We start from the raw sequence: 19,678 nt of genomic DNA, 5'->3' as shown, positions 1-19,678 counted from the left end.
CGTCTGTTCATGGTCGGGGCGAGCGCCGTGGCGGCAGCTTGTCCTGCGTAGGAGTCTGAATGCAGAGTGAGATTCTGCCGGTTTGCGTTGCCATGGTGAACTATTGATATTTGCATAGTGAAACTGTCAGAGCTAAAAATACAACGAAACGAGCGTCGTCTGTTTTTCCATCTGTTTTCAGCTTCATCAGGTAACAGCAGGTGTGCGCTGACGAGACGCCAACGAAGTGTTTGAATTTTATTTTCATGAAAGGATTCAGTAACAATCAATCAGCTGATTGAACCACATGACCTGTGGTCTCTTGTGTCCACAGCAGCTCTGACGAAGCTGCTGACTAAGAGAGCCGGTGACCTCCGCGGGCCTCCGGTCCACTTCCACTCCTAATCCTGAACTTTGATTCGTTTCCACAGACAGGGCGGGTTCTTTTATCCTGTCGCCGCCGTCTGTGATTTAGCTCCGCTGGCAGTGTGGTCGTTCCTCCTCCCGAAGCTTCAGCCGAGAGTCTTTGTGCCGCTGTCGCCACCGTGACGAGTGGGCTCCCACGTGCTGCATGCTGGGGCAGCGTAACCATGGCAACGTGTGTTTTTTGCCCGTCTTTCAGTGCAGAATAGAGTGTAGTAAATAACATTCAGTCGTCCACTCAGAGGAGCAGGTCGTGCCTTTATTTTGAAAGGAAACGATGCTGTGTGGTTTCTGGTTCTCTGCACGTATGAAAGAAAACGAAGCAGCTTTAATGTTGCCTCTGACCGGCCTCAGGAAAAGGTGAGACGCACCCGTGTACGAGACCGTGACGGGTTCTTACTGGGCTCAACATCGTTTGAGTCGGCGAGGGATTCTCAGCGTGGTTAAACGGCGTGAAAGCAAAGCGAAGGACTTGGACGTGTTAGAATGTGTTTTAGTTACTGGAGGTTTCTCAGCTTTCATTACATTTTGTTGTTGTTACTCCAGCAGCAGCTTCTCGGGTGGAGCAGGTGGAGAGGATGATGTTTGCTTGTTGCTGGTTCAGGAACAGAAACGTGTGAAGAGGAGGGAGAGGAGTTTATTTCTCCCACAGCAGCAGATTTAGGACTCGACTCCAAGTCGAGCCGCGCTCCTCCTTCGTTCTCATTCGGAGACGGAACGAGCCGTGCACGCTCTGACCTCAGATCAGTGCTCATCCACCTGTGTCACAGGACACCCCGGGGTGGTGTATGAGGTAGGCCTCGTTTATTGAAGCCAAACACAAACTCTGTGACTTCATGTCTGATTGTTGGACCTTTAAAAGCGTGACACACGGGTGGCGGTTTGTCGTCCACTCGGCTTTACAGTTTCAGCTGATTTTAATTCGATTCTTTGAGTTCTTAGTCTTTGCTCGTCCGTAAACCCTCAGATAATTTTTATATTTTTAATCTTCCTCGTTCACACATGTGGCCGACGTCTCCTGACCGTCCAGTTTTATTCTTTGCCCTTAAAAGCACAATCACATCCTGTGTAGGATTACCGATGTCTGCAGAGGTCTCAGGTTAAAACCAAAAACCCTACAGTCACAGTGTGACAGAGGTGTGGGCGGAGGGGGGGCTGCACTTGACAGCTTTCGTCAGAAAGAAAGCCGAGGCGAGCTTCAACAGGAGGTAATTGTAGTGAAGGATGCTGGGAGGGTGAGAGAGGTGGGAGGAGGACGTGGGCGAGAGATGGAGAGGAGAGAAAAGGGAAAAAGATGCTCAGAAATGAGGCACACGTGCTGGATTCATGTGAAGCTGCATGATGGGAAATGTAGGCTCCAGCAGGGCATTTGTCTCGACTGCTGACCTCACTTTTTAACATCCCTCATATCAGATTTAATGAGGAAAAGCTACAACACAAAATTCTTAAAAGTGTAAAAAGTCTGAATTTTTCCGCCCCGTCATCTCTATTTCTGTACTTCCTGTTCCCAGCCAGGGTCGTCCTCTCTCCGGGCTATAAATATCCTCCTGAGAAGGTTCGGCTCTTCCCGTCGCCTCGTTCTTTCTGCTGCTGGCAGCTTTCACACGCTGACCTGCAGCAGACCTTCAGTTTCCCGCGCGCTGGCCCGATTCCCGGCATCCTTACTCACAGCTTTGCCTTCCTCAGCCCCTGAACTTTGACCTATCGCTGCAGCAGGAACGTAGTCACCATCATCTGCGTGCAGCCAAACCTCGCTCTCAGTCAGGTGTGTGGTCACCTGCCTGGCCGGAGACTTTTTAAACTCATCCAACTGCACAGCCTCAGCAAACAAACACATTTCACGTGCAGCGCGTCCATCGCTGCGGCCGCCAGGATGGACGTTTTCACTGCTTAAAGACACGAAAGCTTCCTGCCGCGTCCCCGAAGCTGAACCGCCAACGCGTGATGCATTCGAGTGTCTGCGGATTAATGATCATGGTGATGATGATTGTTACCAGATTATGAAACAGCAGCTTCAGTTTCATCCTGCAGCTCAGCGTCTCTCAGCTCCTCACTCAGTCTGCTGCCCTGCAGTGACACACTTACTAAAAACTGTTGTCATGACTCCGTGTGTGTGTGTGTGTGTGTTATTGCTTCTGTCTGAGTGCACATTGTTAGCTTCACTCTGCGCGCGCACACACTCACTCATGCACACACACACGGGGTCCCAGTTGTGTCGTATTTTTAGCGTAGCAACACAAGCAACACACACACACACACACACACACACTCTGCAGGGAAAACAGACTCAGAATAATTTCATTGGTTGAGTTGGTCTTCAGTAGGCGGAGCCAGAGGGAACCTGTGGTGTGATGCAGAGTAGAGACGTTTGAATTGACCGCAGTGTGAGGAGGATGGGACGGAGTGCAGCCAATCAGAGAGCAGAAGTGCTGACGTCTGTCAAATTTTTATTTAAGATGTTACTTATAAGTTTATTTCAATTTTAATCTATTTTTTGTCAAAGATTAATTAAAGTGAAAATAATAAACTTAAAGGGTAAAATCACAGTTTGCATCTCAAACTTTCCTGTTTTCCTCACATTAAAGCAGTGAGCCTCACGTCTGTTTGTTTCCACCAGATTTCTGTTCGTGTTATGAAACCTGAGCTGACCTCTGACCTCTGACATGCTCACGGTTCAGACGGTGGCTCAGCTGTAACTCATTCATTCATTTATTACGTGCTGAAGCTCTCGGTGTCCAGCAGCTGGTCACATGGCGCACCTCTGGAGACAGATGTGACTGACGGCTCAGGTCTGAGGTTTCCCTGCTTTGGGTGAACCGCTGAGGTCGTGGTTAGTTAAACGCCATCTCAGAGTCATGCTGATGACTGCAGGACCGCCTGCGCTGAGTCGCTCCTGTGTTTACCTGCACAGGTAGATCACATGTTGCATTGAAGCACAGACTTCCTATCTGTAGACTTTACTGACAGGAGCGATCTGCTCATAAATGAAATCGTTCACAACCTTTTAAACTACAGATTAGTGTTAGTGAGAATGTTGGAGCTGGTCACTGAACGCCTCACTGCTCTGATGCGTTCACAGTGTGTGTTTGTTTCTCAGATGTTGTAGTAACGTGTTGTGACCAGGAGGAGGCGCCCTTCTTCTAGCTTAGAAACTGTTCTGTTCAAAGGGAGGTTGGGTGGTCTTCAGCCAATCGTGGAGCAGAAGGCACAGTCATGTGACCACCTTCCTCAGCGGCTGAGAGAGCAGCAGAGTGTCTGTGCTGCTTTAATCACAGCTCAGTGTTTCTCACCAATGCACGAACACAAAACGCCGGCGTTGGTTTCCTCTGCAGACTCCACGCTCTGATCGATAAGTGCACGCCCCACAGACAGGTCACGTCCTGCCAGACTCTTCTGTAGCGTCTATGTTTTGTCCCGAGCGTGCACGCCCACAAACACTGAGTGCATTTTGACATGAGCGTACAACGGCGTGTGCTGCACACCCCGTCCTGTTTGTTTATCCGCCGCCTTCTGCAGTTTTGATCTTCTGTGGTCATCGGGGCGAGGGGAAGAGGCGTGGCCTCGTCTGACCTCGTTTGTGATAATCATAAATATTTGTCCAATCAGCCGTCAGCTGTTCTTTAATAAAGCTGATTATGAGTTCATCGTTTCTCACCTCGTTCTCTCCGTTTTCCCTCCCGCAGGTTTCCTAAAGTGATCTCGGCCTGCCAGCCAGAGCCGGTCTGAGCGTGTGCGAGCGTCCGGCGTGATCAGCAGCAGGCAGCAGGTGAACGGACTCGAAGCCAGCGGGGGAGGCGGAGGTGGAGCCACGGGGAGGTCAAGATGACGTCGGTAGCGGCGGAGTACGACCACATGGAGATCCAGCAGCAGTACAACGATGGCGTCAACAACCGCTGGGACGCCGACGACTGGGACAACGAGAACAGCTCGGCACGCCTCTTCGAGCGCTCGCGAATCAAAGCCCTGGCAGGTAGGACGCCGTTCACATCCCTGACAGCTGATGATGATGATGTCACACCTGCCACTTTTATAAAACCATTAGAGATCAAACCTGGGACGCTTCAGAGCGGCTGATCAGTCTGGATCTGAAGCTCAGAGTCGCCGCACTGTTTGTGGGTCCAGCACAGAAACACCTGAGTCCTCCTCAGCGAGCGCTCTCCCTCCTGTTAGTGAAGCGGCTGCAGTTCAGCTGGAGGTGCAGCAGAGGGCGCTGTAAGCCAGCCCCAATGAACAGCAGCTGAGTGGCTAAAATGCAGTTTTCATGTTGCAGTGAGGCAGACGTCTGCACAAACGTTTCCTGTATCTCACATGTGCAGGCTCAGGTCTCCACCATAAAGATGGAGGCTGGAAACCTCCAGATTGGGTTTTACTGCTGTTTCTATTTTTCTGGCTCGTGCCGTCTGATGTGGAGCAGTTTACAGTTTTAGGTTCCTGGTTTGTCGCTCGGTGAACGCCGGCCTGCCGCTTCACGAGGCGAGCGAAGCATCCGGGCGGAGCTGGAGCCAAATGTCACGGACACACAGCAACCAAATAATCTGCCCCCCCACGCCCCCACCGTGACTCCAGCTCGCAGGCTGATGACTTCATGTTGTTTTCAGTGTATGAAGACATAGTTCGGTGTAATTATTAGCATAAAATCGGAGAAGCTTCAGTAATGGTTTAAATTCAACCGTATTTCAGTTTTCTTTGGGCCACTTTTGTGCCTGTTGACTTGTGTCGACTCTGGTCGCCAGCGTTCAGCCACAGCTCCACCTTAAATTAGCCAAATGTGAGTTCATGACGTCTGAACCACAAAAGTTTCCAAACTGAGCCCGAAATGACCAAAAAGACATACTCTGTGATAGGGCTGGGCAATATGGCCTAAAATTCATATCGAGATATAATTTGAAGCATGTGCGGTAACGATATATATCGCGATATATTCTTTTCTTCTGTATAACATATTTCCCACACTATAAGGACTTAAAATCCTTTAATTTTGTCAAAAATCGACAGTGTGCCTTATGTATGGATTCTGGTTGTGCTTACTGACCTCGAACAGATTTTGGCTGCAGAAATCTGTTAAAAATGTTTTAGTACAGCTTTGGTAAGCCGCACTGTTTGATGGATTGTCAGAGCATTACGGCTGCCGTAGGGAGGAGCTTCAGAGTAATCTGGGTCCAAAACTCCGTCCGCTTCAGGTCCCAAAGTCAAACGAACACTGAGAGTTAAAAACGGTCTAAATTCTTTCATCTTTAATAAAATCATCAGCGTTGCTGCTTTACCAGGTGTAACAATTAAGTTTAACATCCATGCATCCATGAAAACAGAAGTTATTAAATTTAACGGAGTTAGAAGTTAGCAGGAAGTTAGCTCGCTAGTTTCCACCTAAACATTTCATACCATGTTCTGACTGATAGATTTTTGAAACTAATTCAAACGTACAGCTCTGCTACCACTTCCAACATAAATGAAGACAGGAAACTAAACAGCAGTGGCGTTTGCAGGGTTACTGAAGTTGGACTACCTGGTATATAATGTTGTGCTACATGATTGCTAGCGACACAGCTATGTTAGCATAACATTAGCACAGTGAAGCTGGAGGATGAAGCCAACTTTTTCTTCCACTCGATAAAAGTTAACGTGACGGATTCTGGTGGTTTGGGACAAATGCAATCGCATAGCAGGATGCTGTACACGGGCCAAACTTCAGTCAGGAGAACAACTGAGATTATTCATCCACAATACGAGGTTGGTCATTAATATACTGCAACAACATGGGAACAGAGCAGCTGCGAGAGAATTCAACATTAATGAATCAATGTTACGGAAGTGGAGGAAGCGCAGTTTTTGGCTTTCCCCATATTTCAAAAGTGCTTCATCTCTTTGCTGTGACTGTCGCCCGCCATAATTTGCAGATGATAATGGTTGTAGCCGCTGCGATGCTTTCGACCGAAACAGGCGCAGTTTGATGACATCATCAACATGCGCTATCGCAATAGAGCGTTATAGTCAAAATCTATCGTTGGCCAAATTTATATCGTTTCTATCGTTTCACTCCTACTCTGTGAGGTATGAAGCTGTCGGGGTGGTCTTTGGGGAAAATCCCATCATCTGATTGTGGAAAGAGGCCTGACGCAGGGTTATTCTGATATTTGGTGATTTTTAAAATCCAACATTCCCATAAATCAGCTGGAACGAAGTCAGAAGCTTGTGTCGCTCTGCCCGCCTCCGCTCGGCGGCTGGTCTGGACGGTAAATGTTTAGATGCTTCTAAATAAATAGGAAGCGAAATGAATGTTTTGTGCACAGACGAGGACTTTTTGAGTCCTCTGAGTTTAAATGTGTCTGTTTCATGGAGTGGACTGTGGTTAAACCGGCCGCGGCTCGGGGCTGATTGTAAACGTGTCACAGTAACTGAAGCTGTTTTACTCTGAAGGCCGACTGCTGCAGGAGCATCACACGGCACTAAATAATTCACACCAGTGTTAAATATGCAGGTGTGTGTCTGTGTGTGTGTGTGTGTGTGTGTGTGTGTGTGCTTAAATGGTCAATAAAAATTCCATCGTGCTTGTTATGCTCAGATAAAACAAAAGTTCTGAAATCAGAATACAAGTGCAGCCTGAAAGGGGGAGGAGCTAAAACAGCTGGCTTCACAGGACTACCTGAGCAGCTGCAGTCAGGGCTGGGGTCAGGTAAAGAAGGATTAGTTTGAGCTGTGAATCATGCAAAGCTGCCCTGTGAGAGTCCACGAATGAGCCATAGTACCACTGGAGAGAGGAAGACGATGGTCTGTGAGGGCGGGGCCGGTCTTGTCTCATGTGTGCCTGAATAAAGAGAGGTGATGAAGATGAGGGAGGTAAGAAAGGGAGGAACCAAAGGTAGAAAGGAAGGAAAGAGGGAGAAGGAAAGGAAATAAGACTGTGTATGCCAAAAATGTATAAATCCTTCAGTTCTTTAGATTTAATCTTTGAACATTCAGTGAAGTTTTAGCAGCACACAGTCTTCAGTCTGCTCAGTGAGACCTCTGTGTGATGAAGATGATCCCATGTGATCTGTTGGCAGAGGAAGATGATGGTCTGTCACATGCACTCGGCTCCTCCTTCCTCTGCAGCCTCTTCCTCTTCGTGCTGAGCTCAGCAGGCGTGTGTGTGTGTGTGTGTGTGTGTGTGTGATGTTTACATATCTTTGTGGGGGCCGAAAATTGGAAGTTTACTTTACTCGTGGGGGCCAAAATGCCGCTCTTCATGGGTTTGAAGGCATTTTTTAGACTCATAATGTGGTTTTAGTGTCAGGGTTAGGCTATCGTTAGGATTAGGGGGACTAGGAAAGCATTATGTCAAGTAGATGTCCCCACAGAGATATGAAAACACGACTGTGTGTGTGTGTGTGGCAGCAGTCGTAGTTTTTGTGGTTTCAGTAACTGATCTGCATTCTCCACATGGAGGATTAATGAGGAGGGAAGGACAGAAGGAAATGGGAGAGCAAACAGAAAGGTTATGAAGGTAGGAAGCCAAATCAAAGGTAACGTCAAGGAGAGAAAGAGAGCGGGGTCGTGATGAAGAAAGGAAATGAAGTAAAGTGAAGTAGGAACAGAGGATAGAGTAGGAAGGAAGGAGGGACATGAAATCATACAGGAATAAAAGTGAAGTAGGGATCGAAGCAAGGAGTCAAGGGAAGGAAGACGAGTGAGAAAATATTTGGCACAGAAACTGAAGTTTGTGTTTGTGCAGCACAAACTCATGAAATGTGTCAAATAACAGGTGTGTGTGTGTGTGTGTGTGATGAATCAGACTGAAACTGCAGTCGGTGCTGTGAGATGATTGGTCGTCGCAGTTCTAATAAAACATGACTTCAGCCAATTAAACCTTCAACAGTTCACCTGAAAGCTGAAGCTGGAACCTCAGAGTGTGTGTGTGTGTGTGTGTGTGTGTGTGTGTGTGTGTGTGTGTGTGTGTGGCCAACTGTGTTTCGCCTCCATATGATATCCTGGGAAACACAAAACCGCCAGTCACCATGGAAACGCAGGCAGATCTGCTTACAATGAACAGAAGGAGAGTGTGTGTGTGTGTGTGGTCATTCTTCCGGCTCACATGGATCAGTATAATGTTCAGCATTGACGATCGTATGATTTCTGATATGCGGCTGTACTGTGATGTCACGCTGCTGCTGAGGCTCCTCCCTATTAACAGTCCCAACAAACAGCGTCTGCTCCCACAAACAGAGCTGTGACCTTTAGGTTGTTGGTGACCGAGGTGTGTTTCCTTCATGCAGCAGGAGACAAATGGTTGGTGCCGCTCTCAGACTTTCACTAGCACGTGCTTCAGTCCAGTTCAAACAGACGAGTTATTAAAACGTGCTGTGCCTGTACGCTGCTGCTGCTGCTGCTGCTGCTGCTGCTGCTGCTGCTGCTGCTGCTGCTGGCTGTTCCCTGCCAGGGTCTCCACAGGGGATCATTTCCCTCCATCTGACCTGTCAGAGCTGATTCTGGTTCTGTGAAGTTACCTGTTGCTCTCCTGATTTAAAGCCTGACTGAAGGTTAAACTGGTGATTATGAATGATCTGAGTTTACTGTTGGAGCTGTTTATGGAAAAGTTTCACACGAGGACTGAAGCTTTAAAGTGGCAGAGACTCACCCAGCCCCACAGTAATGAGAACCAGGAGCAGTCCAGGTTCCCCACAGAGACACAAACACACACACGCGCTCTCTTCCTGTTCGGGGGGCTGGATGCAGGAATGCTGGGAATGTTGGTGTGTCTGGTTTTTTTTTTTTTTTTTTTAAAACGTGTGTGGTTTCAAAGTGAAACTAAACTTTCTGTGTTTCGTGTTTTCTGTCTGGATTTTCCCTTCGTTCATGTTTAAGATCACCCCCCCCCCCCCCTTGTCTTTTTCCCTTTTTAGTACGACTTTGTTTCACGCTCTTAAATTAATCATGAAGGACTTCCTGTTTGCATCCCCTCTGCTGAAGGTGGGCCACACATCGGGCCTAGCTCGTAACAGAGCAGTAGGTGGCCCGGGTTGGGCCCAGATGGGTTTGAATAATAATAATAATGGAGTGGATTGATATAGCGCTTTTCAAGGCACCCAAAGCGCTTTACAATTCCACTATTCATTCACTCTCACATTCACACACTGGTGGAGGCAGCTACAGTTGTAGCCACAGCTGCCCTGGGGCAGACTGACAGAAGCGAGGCTGCCATATCGCGCCATCGGCCCCTCTGGCCAACACCAGTAAGCAAGCAGGGTAAAGTGTCTTGCCCAAGGACACAACGACCAGGACAGAGAGCCCAGGGATCGAACCGGCGACCTTCCAGTTAAAGATGCAATTCCCAACCCCCTGAGCCACGGTCGCCACGAATGTGTACACTGTTGTGTTTGGGTCTTTAACATTTAAACTGAGGGGAGAAGTCACTACTTCAGCAGCTTTCTTGTGTCTGCTCTCACCGTTCATCACATCAGTTTACTGTGACGCTGATTAAATACTGTAAAACTCTCACACTTTATGGGAATAACAGTTTAAAGAGGAACTGTTTGTTACCATAGCTAGTCTTCACCAGCTGTAACACGGAGCACAGCGAATCTTCCTGGGCTTAAAACCATAAATCAGCATCATCCAGAACAAGGTTCAGTTCAGTTTTATTTACACAGCACCAAATCACAACAACAGTCGCCTCAAGGTGCTTTATACTGTAAGGTAGATCCTACAAAAATACAGAGAAAAGCCCAACAATCATGTGACCCCCTATGAGCAGCACTTTGGCGACAGTGGAAGGAAAAACTCCCTTTTAACAGGAAGAAACCTCCAGCAGAACCAGGCTCAGGGAGGGGCGGGGCCATCTGCTGCGACCGGTTGGGGTGAGAGAAGGAAGACAGGATACAGACATGCTGTGGAAGAGAGACAGAGGTTAATAACAGATATGATTCAGTGATTTTCGAGCTGCAGGCTGATCACATGAAGAATTTTGGCTGGTGAATCTTTTTTAATGTTACCTACCGTCCAACTCTGAATATAACACTTAACGAGCTTGTAGTTTTTGTCGGAGCTCTAAATGGTTTCTAATGCCATGAAATACAGATTTCTTATATTTCTTATATTCCTGTTCGTCGGTGCACATGAACAGTTTGGATCGATTTCTTGGGCAGAAAATGTGAGTAAAATCATTTATGTGGATCCAAAGAGTTGAATCTGTCAGAGAAATCCATTTTATGATGGTGTAAAACGTTGCTGATGTTCTGACCTCACAGGAATGTGTCTGTGTGGTCGGGAGGGCGAGGCGGCGTGTCGGTGTGACATTCGCCACGGCAGCAACACAAGTTTAGACTGTGAGCCGGCTCTCAGTTTGTGGAAGAGCAGGGAGAGGCTTCAGCAGCAGCTCGTCCTCAGTGAAAAGTCCCGGTGTTTTCCCCGAGGCCTCCAGTGCGAGGAGCCTGCATGAATGGGGCGTTTGGTTCGACGGCGGAGTCATCCCGAGGGCCCTGACCACGAGGAAGCCGGATGACTGAGCGAAACGCAGCGTGACGCTTGCGGGAAGGACAGAGCGTGCTGTTATCTACAGATTAACAACATAAAGAGCGGCTCGCTCTCCTGCCGTCAGCTGCAGGAACGTTTGGTCCATCTGTTGTCTGTTTGCTGCGACCTGACCTCTGACCTCTGCACTGATGGCTGCTTTGCGAGAGCCGAAACAGTTTCCAGTTTGTTTTTAGCAAATCGCTGTGTTTGATGGTGGATGGTGACGGATTTTAAAGACTGTGGCTCAGTCATCAGTTTGGTGTCTATCAGACGCGACAGTTCAGAGGTTTGAGCTCGTTTTGTAACTCTCAAACTAAAAACCATTAAAGATGGACGTAGCCACTGTGACACATTTTGAAGCCTCAGTGTACACTCAGAAATGAGTTCATAAACACAAAGCAATAATTTTCATTACAATTCAACAGTAATATAGAAAATGAAAGGTTTATCATGTAATCAAATTTTAGCCTGCTGCCTGATTCCCTTGTCTTGGAGGCAGCGGTGGAGTTGGAGGGTGGGGTGTGTTTCAGCTAATATTAGCTAGACTGTGAATTACTGAATAAAATCCCAGAATTTCCCCAAACCTGGAGCTCAGACTTCCTGGATGGTCTGTTAGCACAGTGACCCCACAGCACCCAGTTGGTCGGGTGATGTCATTAGAATAGTTCGAGTGCTCCACCAGCGCAGACACGCTCCAGTGGTCCAGTTCTGGGACTCCAACTAGCTGCAGTGAAGCTAGCAGACAGCTAGCAGCTGCAGCCGCCTGTGTCACCATCCGCCTATCAGTCAAAGTAGCCACGCCCCCAATAATGCAAACTTTAATACAAATTAAAGGCACCGTTATTCAGCTCGTCCCTGTTTTTGTTAATCTTATCTTTCATTCTGTAAGTTTCATACGGGTGTTATGAAGGCGGAAATTATCTAGAGAGACCAAACCGTTTGCGCATCAGGCTGTAAACATGTTTATTTGTGCTGTAAAGACTCACTGCTGCCTCTGCTGGACGTTAGAGGAACTGCAGGTTTTGGAACATGAGCACTAACTTCAATGTTAGTATAAATATGTATGAATACCATTTTACCACAGTGGAAACACAGAGCAGCAGGTTTATGAAGGAATTCAACATTCCAGGTTTTCCTTTCAGCCGCTGTCACGAAGCTGTGTCCTCTCAGGAACTTTTTTTTTTCCTTTCTTTTCTCTTGTGTCTTTAGGGCCTTCCTGTCCTCTAGTTCCAAGTGCCCTTTGATTGTGAAGGAAACTGTGCAGACACCTCAGGTTTCCTCGCAGTTTCTTTAACCCTCTGAGGTCTGGATCCTCGTCATTGTCGAGTAGACCTATGTTCTCCTGTGGCTTTGATCTCCTGGAAAAAATGTTCTTGAATGGGACAAAAGACCTCTTCCTGCCTTCACAACATGTAGACTTGGGGTTACTTTATATCATCATTTAGGACTGATAATATTCTCTCTGTTTGGTTATTAATTGGCCTTTTCTCACTATAATCATGGTTAAACTGTGTAGCCCATTATTTTCCCCTCAAACCCGCCCTTTAAGTCTGTAAAGGAACTTTTATTCCTGGGATGAAACTTTTGATCGCTACTGTGTGCTCGTTAAAATGTACATGAAGTAATCTCAGGCCAGTCCTTAATCTGTGATGGAATGTTTTTATAGAAAAAGTAGCAGAGCGCCGACGCCCCCTCCTTTGCACATGAGCGAAGCAGATCCGGCGAGCTCGGCCTTGCTTTCACATCCAGCCTCTGTAACGTGAGCCTGTCACGGTGTGTAAAGGTGACGGTTACCGTGCGGTTGCCAGAGAAGGATGCGGGTTTTTTTATCTGATGGTCTGTTATCTGGCCTGCCTCATTAGCGAAGCTCAGCCAGCAGGTTCTCTGACCATCACCGCTTTGCTGGCTCGGATGAATTCAGATGTTGATGGTTCGGCTTGTTTCAGAGGCTTTTTCGGTCACAGTCAGTGCAGCGAGCAGCAGAGCGTGGACGAAGCAGGTCTTTGGTATTCACTTTAAGTATCCGGTCTCCTCCCCTGTGATTGGTTGTGAAGTTAAAGCAGCATCAGTGTGTAACTATAACTGATCGCTTTGAGCTTCCAAACATCAGCTCCTCAGAAATAAGAATTAGAGTTTCACTGATGTTTTTAATCAGATTATAGATAAATAATAGTGCAGGATGAGGCTTGATAGTGCATTTAAAAAAAGGCTAAAGTCATTATTGTGATTGTTTTGGTCAATAATCTCAACTTATAATAACTCAGCTTGGACCTTTTTCTGCTTATTTTGACTCTGTGGACTCTCCTAGAGTAGCTTTCTATGATTAACAGTTCAAAATAATCCACCTGTGTCTCGCTGCGGCCCCTCGGGTGAAATAGCAGTTTTAAATTCTCCCTCTAAACATGGCTTTCTTCTGATTGGCTGCCCCTTAATTTGAACATCTGATGGGTGGAGCGTCGGTACCTGATATGACCATATTAGGGACGTCCTCCTCCCTATGACGTCACACAGATCCATGTAGGGGGGAAAAAAACAGGATTACTGAGTGTTCAGAGCAGCTTTAAGCTCCCAGGGATTACTCGCTATTAAGAACTATGAAGAGCCGCCACTGGAACAGGAAGTAAGGAAGAGCTTGTCTTGACGTTCATCAACACCACTTTTCTTTTCTTTTTTTCTTTTTTTTTCTTTTCTTTTTTTTTAAAAGCCATAAAGACTTGATGGCACAGACGACGAGGCAGGACGCCACTAATGATCCTTGATCAGAAGCTTTTTATTTCCTCATCATAGATCTTGCTCTTGATTAACAGCACGAGACCAAACGGGACCTTTGTAGTGACGAGCATTAAATCATCATCTCTCTTTTATGACTGGAAATAAACTATCAGACAAATTAAAATGAGATTAATTGCCTTACGTAACGTATCTGTGCGGCTCTGCGCTGAGATGTGAATGTGCTTATTTTGAAAATGTTTATGGGGGCTGTAAAATAGGATTGGCTAAGATGTCGGCCATCGCGCTGACCCTCCTCGCTGTTACTCGGGGGTTTTCTGACACGCTCATTTCACTTGTTGAACTCACTAACTGCACACGCTGCGTTTGGCTGAAAGTCATGGCCTTCAGTGACTGAAGCTGAGGGTGACAGCAGAGCTTCTGTTTGCTGAAGACGGCTGTGGGAACCGCTGGACAGCCTCAGGCAGCTGGCAGCCAGTGCACGACCCCAAATATCAAATAATGATCATGTAAAATCTTTAAAACAGGATGTACGTCAGTGAAAACTCTGATAAATAATAATCAGTGTGATTTAGAGTCGTCGCAGAGGGCGCTGTCTTAAAGGAAGTCTTCCTCGGTTGAACTCTGTGCCTCATTGTCTGCGTGACCTCTGCTCTCGTTTTATCTGACAAAGGTGTAACGGCGTACCTGCCTGTGGGTGGAGTTTTAATGAGGAGAACAAAGGCTGGCTCTGCAGTTCAATTTCACTTCGGGCTCGTTTTTGTCCTTCAGATCGTTGGAGGATGACAAATGTGCGCGTGCAAAGATGAGCCGCGCTCCCGTCTCCGTGGAGCTCGCAGTTATTTCAGGGTCACGTGAATATTTGTTCCATGTATTGTCTCAGTGCTGTGACCTTTGACCTTTCATCTCCTCGATGTTGCCTGTGTGTCCAGTTGGTAACGCAGGAAGTCAAGCTCTGCAGCCTCCGCCTTTTCCTAACCTGCAGAGTGTGTGTGTGTGTGTGTGTGTGTGTGTGTGTGTGTGTGTGTGTGTTTACATATCTTTGTGGGCACCAACAGCCCTAATGGGGACCAAAATCCTGGTTCCCACAAGTTTGAGGCATTTTTCAGACTCAAATTGCGGTTTTAGTTTCAGGGTTACAGTTAGGTTATCGTTAGGATTAGGGGCTAGAGAAAGCATTACGTCAAGTAGATGTCTCCAAAATGATATGACAACATGACTGTGTGTGTGTCCGTGCATGCACTGATGGACGGTGGGAGCAAACAGGAAGTACAGGCCGGACTCGGACAGGAAGAACATCTCCACAGTGTTCTCTAATATTAGCTCTGAGGGTTTCTCAGGATGTTTGAATGTCTGCATGTGAGTGATGAGCTCGGAGTAACACACACACTCCACCCTGTTTCCGTCTTCTTTGTATCCGTCTTTCCCCTCTAACACACACACACACACGAGCCCAGTGATGTGGTTTCCTTCAATAAGTTTAAGAAGAAGTTTTTATTGAATGTATTACTTTATTGAAGCAGCTGCAGGTGGATCGTATGAGCCTGGATTGGACACACGACCTGTAGAATATTTGTGCAGCTTTTCAAAGTCCACCTGAAGGACGTGCGTGGTTGTAAAACGCTGGTATTCGGGGCACCGCTGCACTTATCTTTTGATCTGTGTCTGACATGAGATAAGCTGCACCTTATTTATAGTTAGGAGATGAGCTCCAAAGTACTGCAAAACATCAGACGTGACCTGCAGCAAAATTAAAGCTCAATGAAGTTTTTATTTATCGACTTTGATTGAACCAGGAAGTCTCGCCGTCTGTGTGCAGGGCGCGTGGGCGGGGCAGCGGGCGCGCTTACCCAAAACGTGTTTAAATACAACAGAACCAGGAGCTCTGCAACAGTGTGTGTAAATCAGTGCACACAGCTGAGTGTGCGCTTTATACTCAGTATGAAGATTATGACCTGATGAGTCTGCATCACAGTTTTTGGCCTTTATCATAAAAGAGCCACATTTAGCCAAAAACAAAAATCTGTGTGTGTCTCTAACAACGACGCAGCGTTTAAAGTGTGACTCTGTGGTCGATCAGTGTGTTCACACTCTAACGCTGGCGTGGCCAACTCCAGGCCTCGAGGGCCGGTGTCCTGCAGGTTTTAGATCTCACCCTGGGTCAACACACCTGAATCAGATGATGAGTTCATTACCAGCCTCTGGAGAAATACAAGACATGTTGAGGAGGTCATTTCGCCATTTGAATCAGCTGCGTTGGATCAAGGACACGTCTAACACCTGCAGGATCCCGGCCCTCGAGGCCTGGAGTTGGACACTGCTCTAAAACGTTTATGAGTTTGGTTCGTGCACAATCACCTGCAACATAATCGATTCAACACCCAGCAGCCTGATTGTGACTCAAGTTTAATCCAGGTTTCCTCTGTGATGCTTATTGTTTTTTTTATTGTAATGTTATGATGTATTTATGCATCTCCGGCTTCTGAGGTCCAGCAAAACGAAGGCCGAGGCGACATTTTTACTGTTGGGACCTGCAAAGAGTCAATCACAGCAATAATAATAATTCAAAATAAAAAAACAACTTGTCAAATCTGCAGAGAGCTGCTGGAAATCAGACAAAGCTGAAACAGTCATTTTGTTCCTGTGGATATGAACCTGAGGCGTGTGCTCACTGTGACGTCCACTTTGTCTTTACTCGTCATCGCCAAAGAAGTTGGATCTCTGCTCCTTCAGAGAGGAAAACGTTATTATTTGTGCGTGAACCACAGACTGAAGCTGGTCAGCTGACAGGAAGCAGATGGTTTTACTGTGAACACGTATCCCTGTGTTTAAAACTGTCTGATAAGACCCGGCTGCTTCCTTCGGTTTGTTGAAAACGATTTCTGCTCAGGGTCTCGGTGCTGCAGGGGACGTGGACACTTTGGGGTTTGAAGGCTGAGGATGGTGAAAGTTTTGGGGCTGATTGAAAGCGTCTGCCCCTCCCAGGGGGGGAAACTGTGGCTCTTTAAACATTTACTCACAGAGCGAATTTTAATCTTATCAGTTTGACCTTTTTCACATGACGCAAAGAACAAAATAAACGGGATCATTTAAATATGAGTGTTGTGGAGGCGGCGCCCTGCAGCTATTTAAGCACAGATTTAAGAATCAAATGTTTTTGCTTCACATTTGCAGTAAAAAGCTGCAGATTAGACTAAAGTTCCTCTTTAATCTTCAGCTCGATCGGCCCTCTGCGCTCTCTCCCTCTCTCGCTCTCCTCCGTCTCCTCCCCTTATGCCAATGAGTGGGTGACATCATCGCTGAACTGTGATTGGCTGCCGTGGGAGTAGCCTCTCCCTCTGGCAGCCCCTCCCCCCTGCACTCTCGCCTCGTCTGCTGAAAGGTGTTTTCAGTGTCTGAGAGCTGCTGCTGCTGCACACCGCAGGACAAACCACTCTTTCTCTGCCTCCCTCCACCTCCTTTCTCCGTCTGCTCCACCTTTTCATCGAGCAGGGTCTGAGCGTGCGTTTGAACGGAGGATGGGTGGAACTGAGGGGAAGGCGTGATCCCCGGAGACTCTGACAGATGGATGAATGGAGGGAAAACAGAAGCATGATGCCGCCGCGCGTCTGCTGAGCCAGCGATTGTTGGCTCCACGCTAGTGAAACGGAGACTCTGCAGTTCTTCTGTCCTCCTCTCAGCTCGACTGAGGAGCAGGGAGCGTTCCCCTCGGTGTCGGAGCTAAAACTGGGATCACTTCTCTAAACTCACTTTACGTTCTTGTGCTAAGGACTCTTAAGGAGTCGGTGGTCACCTGGAAGCTGCTCCTGCTGCAGAGAAGTTGAGGCTCTGAAGTTTGTCGCCGTGGAGCTCGAGCTCATCCTGGGGGGAGATAACCTCTGCGGGCTTGTGTGACTCACTTATAAACTTTCTGCTCCATGTGGACGAGCTCCATCTAAGTCTTCTGTGGAGTTTAATCATGGAGCTTCAGAGCGCCACGGCCGGCCTCCCCGGCCCCCTCGCGCCTGGACCCCTCTCCCCAACTTCAGACTACGGCGGCCCCCTGTCCCCGGGGTCCGGATGCCCCGGCCCGTCTCACGTCGCCAGTCCCGGGCGAGGCCCCAGCCCCAGCCTCAGCCCCGTCAGGGGGTCCAGCCCCGGCCCCGGATTCTCGGGCCAGGCTGCCTTCAACTACAACCAGCTGGAGGGGAGGTTCAAACAGCTTCAAGGTAAGATGAAACAAGGAGCCCTCAGTGTGTGAGGAGCAGCGCATGCGGGGGAAAGCTGTGTGGGCCTGGGTTTAGGGTTTCCTTTAATGCTGTGGGCTGCAGTTTGTTTGCATTTGCACACTTGAAGGGTTGAAACAGTAGAAGGAGCCGTAGGAGGCTTTCAGAGCAGCAGCAGAGCTCCAGAGAAAGTAAAAGGAAGTAAAGAGGAGTGCGGTCGCACTGGGATGGTGGCTGAGGCGTGCAGGTGTCGCCCTGACTTTATTAATCATTATCACCTTATAATGAAATCAGAGCTGGCTGTGGATGAGTCAGCAGCTTGACCTTACCTCTGCAAATAAACCGCGCCTCACGTTCACACACTGATCACAACTGACGGGCTGACGGTGACCCGCTCGCCGAGGAGCGGTGCGGGGGAGGCAGGGAGGCGCTCCCACACCCACATTTTTTCACATAGCTGTGAAGTAATCAGGCTGGAGCTCCTCAGCAGGATGCTGGCCTCCCGACACACGTGCCGTTTGTCTCTCCTGACTTAAAGCTCAGGAATGTGCCCGTTATTAATCGATGCAGCGATGACATCGCTAAATGAAACCAACAGCTGAAGTTTTTCTTCTTTGTTCCGCTCTGCTTATTTCCAGCTCGACTGGAGCAGCTTTGCATGATCCGCAGCTGGAAATAAGCCTCCTGTATCTCAGGCTGACGTACGTCGGCTCCAGAAACCAAACCGTGTAGTTGTGTTTGCTTGCATGTGTGTGAGCTGTGTCGGTGTTTTTCAGCAGGCAGCAGGAAACTTTCTGCCACACGTTTACACTGAAGGCTTGGTTTGGTTTGTACGATGGAGCTGCTTACATGCTCTGAGCACAGGCTCTACCCGGGAATGTTGGTAGGAAGTGGGGTGGCTATGTCGGGCAGTTGGTGGTTCAATCCCAGACCGCTCCAGTCCGCACAGGAAAGTATCCTCGAGCGAGATGCTGAACCCCAAGTTTCTCTCTGATGCGTCAGACAGAAATCACTCAGGAGTGGAAAACGTTCCTGCGTGGAAGCACGAGTGGCGTGTCTTCTGTTGCTGAAGGAGAGCAGCGGCGCTCAGGCGTGTAAACACATTTAACCTCCCGACTCATCGATGGACGCTCGTATCGATATGAGCCATTAAAATCGAATCGTCCTTGCACGCACAAACACTTCAGTTAAAAATTAGCAGCAGGCTGAATTTAGCAGAAGGCTAATGGAGCCTCATCGACCCGCTGACGCCCACAAACCTCCAGAGTGTCTGAAAGTAGCTTCCTGGCTGTTTTTCTTTGTTTGGGGGGGGGGGGGGGGTCACGCTGAGGTCACTGAGTCTTTGTGATGTTCTGTCGTAAGAATTTGACCGAATGTGAAAACGTCTGCACTCGAGCACAGACTGTACTCTGCTTTGAAAGCCTGGTTTCTTCAGTCCTGAGATTCCTGCTGTAACACGCGTTACTGATGCACACGCGTGTGCCGTGTGTCCGAGTTTAGTTCAGAGGCTGCTTCATGACTTCTTACCGAGTTGATATGTTGGGATCTGTCACACTCGATGTTTACGTGAGCGTGTTAATGCTGGTTTATGTCATTCATCTGGCTCCGCCTACCAGGGCTGACCTTTTTCCTGTTTTTGACCTGCTCACAGAACCAAATCATTCAGACGTGAACTTATCAGATGTGCTTTATCTTAAGTGTTGCGCGGCATGTTCTGTTAGAGCAGAGGAAGAATCTAAATGTGGGCTGTGATGAAACATCAATCAGTCCATGAGGACGTCGACCCTCAGAGGGGTTTGTTAGCTCGTGCTTATGAAGGCATTCGAGGCTCTAAATTCATGTGCTGTCCCGTG

At 48.0% G+C, this 19,678-nt stretch overlaps 1 protein-coding gene across 3 annotated transcripts in view; it reads left to right on the top strand.

The window, feature by feature from the left end:
* LOC146695013 (spectrin beta chain, non-erythrocytic 1) overlaps positions 1–19,678 on the top strand; it is a 100,521-nt gene that overhangs the window by 29,546 nt on the left and 51,297 nt on the right. The window contains exons 1-2 of one of the 3 annotated variants that reach the window (XM_085476930.1): positions 744–762; positions 4,086–4,372. In XM_085476930.1, the coding sequence (XP_085333056.1) occupies positions 4,225–4,372 (148 nt within the window). In that variant the 5' untranslated portion in view covers positions 744–762; positions 4,086–4,224. Of the gene's footprint in view, positions 1–743; positions 763–4,085; positions 4,373–17,023; positions 17,829–19,678 lie in introns of those variants that run through there. The other 2 variants (XM_085476929.1, XM_085476928.1) reach the window with 2 other exon arrangements.

This window comes from Copadichromis virginalis, linkage group LG13 (genome assembly GCF_057382275.1).
Source record: "Copadichromis virginalis isolate Kocher_CV1m ecotype Utaka linkage group LG13, C_Virginalis_male_GT1.1, whole genome shotgun sequence".
In the NCBI taxonomy this organism is placed as follows: domain Eukaryota; kingdom Metazoa; phylum Chordata; class Actinopteri; order Cichliformes; family Cichlidae; genus Copadichromis; species Copadichromis virginalis.
This window is presented reverse-complemented; position numbering and strand designations above follow the sequence as displayed.